Here is a 6558-nt window from a genome sequence, read left to right as displayed (position 1 = left end):
CGAGGGCGCCATGAGATCACTGAACAGCCTGTGTCAAGTGTGGAACTGAACTTCTGAGAAGATATTCCAAAGCAGGAAAAGTACTTCATTTAGAGCGTGTGACTAACGACGCTATGGCTAGGTTTATAGCTAGGCTGATCTTGATCCTTGAGGTGTGCACCCTATGTAGCCACACGTGAAGTCGTAACCGAATTTATGGCACCAAAAGGCAAACACAACTGCATATATAGACATCGACCGACGGATCGATGGATCTAAATCCAATCTCCTTCCAAATATACATACATAAACAAGCACCCACACTTTGATCTTCACGTAATTTACATTACATACATATCTATGCAGTGTAAGTATATATCAACATCTACCTATGTCGTCGATGCTTACGTTCATCACCCGTGACATGCATGCGCTAGTAATATTCTATCCTCCTCACTCCTGTAATCCTGTACACAGTGCACAGCTCCAGGCCAAGCTCCCAAGATGAGTCCAAAGCGTAGGCCGTCGAGAACTAGGAGCCACTAATTATTGGCAGCTTAATTTACACCTAAGTAATCACCATGCTTAGCTTACTCTTTTCACAGGCTCTACAGTTCCTGGCGTCGACCGTACCGGCGGCCCGGTAGTTCCGCCAGTCTCAGTTCACGGTCACCTCCGGGAAGCTACCCAGCTGCTGGCGCGGCGACAGGCTGCCGAACATCCCTTCGGCCAGCAGCTGATCCCACGTCCAGCTAGTCGGTGATGCCAGCGGGAACATCTCGTAGTTGCCGCCGGCATCCGACGAGGACGGGGTGGTGGTGCAGGACGTCACCGTCGAGGTCGGCGTTGAGGTGAGCGACGACGCCGGCGACGCGGACGCATCGGCCTTGCAGTGTTTCGTGGTATCCCGGACCACCTCGACGCATGGCTCGGCCGCCTCTTGCCGCTTCCGCTTGTTCTGCGACGTGGGCGCCGCGCGCGCGGTTTGCGACGGCGGCGGCGGCGGGGCGACGAAGTCCGTGGCGCCGCGGGAGCCGACCTCGTTGGGGAAGTTGAGGATGGCCTTGGCGCCGCGCATGCGGAAGGCGGCGCGGTCGTACGCGCGCGCGGCCTCGATGGAGGTGTCGTAGGTGCCGAGCCACACGCGCGAGCCGCGCTTGTTGGGGTCCCGGATCTCCGCCGCGAACTTGCCCCACGGCCGCTGGCGCACGCCGCGGTACTTGCGGAAGTCGTTGGCGTCCGCGGCCGCGGCGGCCTCCGCCGCGGGCACCGGCGCCGGCGCCGCCCAGCCGTGCGAGGCCGGCGGCAGCGAGATGGTCAGCGACGGCCTCCGGGCAGGGTCCGACGACACGGGGGACGCCTCGCCGCCGAACCGTATCATGACCGGCTCCGCGGCGGCGCGGTACGCCGCCGCGTCCGCGTAGTCGGTCGCCGTGAGGTCGACGAAGGCGGGGAGCGGCTGCGGCAGGAAGTCCGCGGGCATGAAGTCCGGGTGCGCGGCGAAGTCGTCCGCCGCGGGGAGGGGCAGGAGGCCGCAGGGGTCGGCGCCGAGCAGCTGGAGCCGCAGCTGCTCGTGGATGTACTGGAGCGAGAGGTCGTCCATGTCGGCGCCGAAGTCCATGGCCGATCGATCAGAGCAGAGCAGAGCGGAGGTCGGCGGCCGAGAGAGGGAGAGGGAGACTGGGAGCTGAGCTCGTGTTGGGTTTGGAGGTGTGCCGTGTGCGTGTGCGAATGCAAGTCCAGCTGCGTGGAGAAAGCTAAGGTGGATTCCGCTACTTATAGGTGGCCGGCCGGTGAGGAGGGGTGCGAGGAGAGGAGAGACAAATTTCTCCCTCTTTTCTCCGTGTTTCAGTGAGCTGTGGTGAAACACAAGTGCCAAAGGGGAGGGGCGGGAAGTGTGAAACTACTCGGCGATTTTGACGCGCGGGGTGTCGTGTTGCCGAACCAATAAATCATGCTTTGCAACGGAACGTGATGGTTTTAGGACAGAAGGTGCAATTGTGTACACATTCTAACTTTCAAATGCCTAGAACGAGAGGGTAGCTACCCCATGGGTTCATTAGGAGGCCTCCCCGCCACCCTTCTCACCATTCAAATTACAAACTACTTTTCTAGGGTTTTGCTAATTCTCGGACAATTGAACTAGAAATTACGCCGGTCGATTCCGCGTGAGAGAGGCGAAACCCCGGGCCCAGGATCAAGGGCACCGCAGCGAGCACCGGCAAGGCATGGAGAAGTCGGCAGGACTCAGGCGAGAGATATAGCAGGGGCCAACATGGCTGCCCACGACATCGTAGACGAAGGCGAGTCTGAGGGTTTGACAAGTGCGGGTGCGGGGCATTAGCCTGGGACGGGAAAACCGTGGCGAGTGGTGGCAAGGCGTGGCTGGCGACGAGTCTCGAACAAGAGGTTGACGTTGGTGAGCCAGGGTAGAGGTGGAGGAAGAAGGGGGTCGATGGGGTAGAAGATGGCCATGGAAGAAGATGAATAATGCTAGGTGGGAGGGGGTTGGATTCTCATCTTTAACATTTTGAATCGACTGCAACATTTTCTTTTTTTTTCTAGTAACCCGATGGACACGTGGTTCCTTTTTCTGATATGTTTCTCATGTTGAGATCTTTGAAATTGGATTAGATTTTTTATGTTTCCGGTGAATGATTTTATTTATATTAAGTGGTTTTGCATTCGACGTCGTAGGCGTCATGACCCCGGGCAAGCTCTACGGTAAGTTGTCTTGAGTGCAACTCAACCTACATCATCCTTTTGTTGTATATATGAAAATGAAGACTTCGTGATTTGGGGGAGTTTACATGCTCAGTAACACGCTAGAAAAACAACGAAAGAAGAGGAACATAATCAACAACATTGAAAAGAAAAATAGGAAAAGTCCAAGAAAACTGAAGTATGTTGGTAAGAAAGTTATGTGTAAAGTACCATGGAAATTAACTCTCTAAAGACACTATGTCCACAAAAGGAAGAAAATGACAAACAATAGAAAAATGAAAGTATGGACGAACAAAAGAAAATACCAACTTGTTGTTTTGGGGTTGATTTACTAGTTCTTCTCTTTTTTTCGAAGGGGGGGGGGGGTATTTTCTGTTCTTTAGTCGGTACGGTCACAAGTGAAGAGGAGTACTACAACATCTGTTGAAATAGTGGTTCTACACGCCACCGAAGATGTGAGTATGTAGAAGGCCATGATTTTGGAGGCGGAGGAGCGGTCCTCAGGGACAACAATCCCGAGTTAGCCAAACTCATGGTGTGCCGGCTTCTAACTCAGCTTGCTAAGGAGGCTGGTCTCCAGAAGATGATCCCGAGGTCCAACTCTCAGAATGTGGTCTTCAAGATCAATGGCGAGGCAAAGGATCTATCATCACATGGTCCACTTGTCAAGGAGGTGGGGAGGGGCTCCTCCAATCCTTCAACGAGTTCAAGGTAGTATCGCCCATGAACTAACTAAGGAAGATTGCAGAAATAAATTTTGTAAAACTTGATTTCAGGTACCACTAGCATTTGTTAGTGCGGATGTGACCATGCAACAAATTCCAACTAAGAAAACGATATGCGGAAGCACAACTATCTTAGTTGTTTACTTATGTTAACTGGTAGACTCGGAGAAACCTTAGTTGTTTACTTATGTTTACTGCGCCAAAGAAAAAGTTCAAATGGAACCTTATTGCACCACGATGCGAGGAGATCAAGCTTCTATACTCCAGTGTACTAACAAACATCCAATATATTGATTGGGAGGGCATGGAAATACCATGCGCCATACACCACCCTCTAATTGCTACTCACTCCTATCCAAAATATGTGTCGCAGTTTTGAACTGTGGTTGGTTTAAAACTATGACACTTATTATATAAATCGAAGGTAGTAAATAAATGTCGTAATTTTGAATTGAGTTAGTTTCGTCAGCTACTCTTTTTTTCTTTCTTTTTTTGCGTGAATTTTTTTGATCTATTCATTTTTAATCATGACAGTACAACGAACACCAAAAATAAAATAAAATACATCCAGATATGTAGACCACATAACGACGAGTACAAACACTGAAGCGAGTCAAAGACACGCCGCCGTCATTACCCCTCCCTTACCGGAGCCGGTATTTTCAGAAACAAAACCTTTTGTCCATCCGTCCTTGCAAATTATTGCATATGCAATTGGGAACTACTCCACTAGTTTTGTTTTGCATACGCGATGCGGCATGGGGTGGTACGTATCGGTCGGTTTAGGAAAGGAAAGGTGGTGAGCGGGACCCGAAGCAACTACGTATGAGCCATCAGCCATGTGCAGATAAGCAGCAGTGGACTCGGTCCGCTACTCCGGTTATAATCTACGTAGTCTAGAGCTAGCTAGTGGATGGATACCCGTGCCGGCCTGGAGCCAGGATCTTAATCGGTCTCGCAACTTGGCTGTGGCCTGTGGGAGAGGTCGGCCATAGTACAGTCCCCGTACGTGTTACTTAGGCATCATGCATAGGAACAGTAGCTGTTACCGCGCTTTTAACTCGCTGTTGTGTGCGTGTTGATGGAAAATCAATCAAGGATAAACGTCCACATAGATATATGCCGCCAAAATGAATGGCTCGATTAACTAATGAGGCGCACAGAGGACTTGGTCTAGCTGCTCTTCACCAATCCGGGGTTGCATCCGGCTCAGAAAACTCGTCGTGGTGCCAATCATAACTCGTACACATGCACCACACGCAGTAGCCGCTGGATCATGGTGGCATCACCTTTCTCCATCGACGCGAGATCAACACAGCACAGATTTACGGCGACGAGTGCAGGTGCAGCTGGAGGATTAAATGAGGCGGTGCCGGACTGTTTGGTCCCGCTCGCGCCCGTACGTACGTGTCGTCAGACGGTGACACGGCCGATCGGATATCGAGTTACCTACCCACACAAACTGGTCGACACGTGCCCGTCCGTGTTCTTCTCTTTTCCCACCGGAGGACCGGATCCGCAGGTCGGTTGTGGCTGGGGCTGGGGCTGGGCTGGAACTTGAGCCTGTACACACATGCATGCGCACTGTGCCAACAGTTTCTATCTGGCGGTAGGGGCCTTGTCAGGACCTTTGAGAGAGTTGTGTTGTTCATGGGCAATCATTGGGTATGTGGATTTTCCTTTTTCCGAAACATGTGGACCTTGCCATCTTAGAGCATCACTAATAGAAGATGCAAATTAGGAAATGTGAAACAGGAGATGTAAAATGCCTAAAAGACAACTCCAACAGATGATGTATATTGAAGATGTGAAAGAGCAACTTCAATAGATGATGCAAAATGGAAATGCAAAAACTAGTGGGGGCAGACAAAATGGGGCGGCGGCGGCGCGGCACGATTCGGGGCGGTCGCGTTGGGCAGCCGGAAGAAGGGGGGGGGGGGGAGTGGAGAAGGGGCATCCGATGTGTGTCGGGGGTGGTTAATCAGGACGACAGAGGAGCGGCGTAGGGGCGGAGGAGGAGCATTGGAGGAGCGGCGGGAAGAACGACGGAGGCAGACGACCGTTGGGTGGGCGGCGTGGCTCACCTGCGCTACCTCTGACGGTGGGTCAAGGCTAGGAACAAGCTTAGCCCGTCCATGACCGCACTATGGAAGCCATTATGGCAGCCAGACCTCTTGTGAAGCTTCAATTCGAAGCGGTGGCTGCGGGGGACAACCGTCGCTACTCAGGCGAGGTAGGCGGCGGGGGACAGGCAAACGGAGTCACGGCCGCGTCGGAGATGGGCGGGCGGGCGGCGGCGACGATTTTGGGTGAAATCGGCCGGCGGCGGAGTTGGGCGGCCAGGGGTCGGGCAGGCGCAAGCCGTATGAAGGCAGTTGGGCAATTGGCGTGCGATCATCGTTTTTACATCTTCTGTAGAGAGAGATGCAAATTTGTAACTCAAGTTGTTGTATTTTACTTCTTCGAAAAATGGTTATGTAATTTTTTTGCATCTACATCATCTGTTGTAGAGGGGGTTTTGGACCTCGGAGATGTAAAGTTAGTTTTACATCTATAATCTACATTATCTATTGGAGATGCTCGACTATCCAGAGGTAATTGCCTGGAGTGATTTGTGTGGAGATTTTCTGAAGAAAGGCGGGAAGCCTGAATGGGACGACGAGGTGGCAGCGCGAAGCTCTTCTTCTTCAGTTTAACTGCCAGCGCAAATCACGAGGTTAAACCTGATTTCCGTTCTCCCGCAAAAAAAAGCAAAAAAAAACAGATTTCCGTTGCCACCTTCTAGCCTGTAGGCCCGGGTTCAGAACCCGGACTGTGGACGGTACTACTAGTAGGCAGTGCAGACCAGGTCAAACGGGTGGACTAGGCTGAGCCCCTGCGCTCCTGAGCCCCTGCTCCCAAGCCCTCCGCCGCTTGCCACTCCGGCAGTGGCGTCCACCCCGGAAATCAGGTTTAACCTCGTGATTCGCGCTGGCAGTAACTGCCAACGCGAATCACGAGGTTAAACCTGATTTCCGTTCTCCCGCAAAAAAAAGCAAAAAAAACAGATTTCCGTTGCCACCTTCTAGCCTGTAGGCCCGGGTTCAGAACCCGGACTGTGGACGGTACTACTAGTAGGCAGCGCAGACCA

General features: G+C 52.4%; 1 protein-coding gene across 1 annotated transcript; it reads right to left on the bottom strand.

Moving 5' to 3' along the window:
* Positions 1–225: 225 nt before the first annotated feature.
* On the bottom strand, positions 226–1747 carry LOC125512243 (uncharacterized). The gene has a single exon (XM_048677336.2). It carries the CDS (start codon positions 1598–1600, stop codon positions 638–640), a length of 963 nt encoding a protein of 320 aa, XP_048533293.1. The 5' UTR covers positions 1601–1747; the 3' UTR covers positions 226–637.
* Positions 1748–6558: the final 4811 nt, after the last annotated feature.

Source organism: Triticum urartu, chromosome 6A (assembly GCF_056163025.1).
Source record: "Triticum urartu cultivar PI428250 chromosome 6A, HENAU_Tu73, whole genome shotgun sequence".
NCBI classification, from domain to species: Eukaryota; Viridiplantae; Streptophyta; class Magnoliopsida; order Poales; family Poaceae; genus Triticum; species Triticum urartu.
The sequence above is the reverse complement of the archived record's forward strand: the minus strand, read 5'-3'. Positions and strand labels throughout refer to the sequence as shown.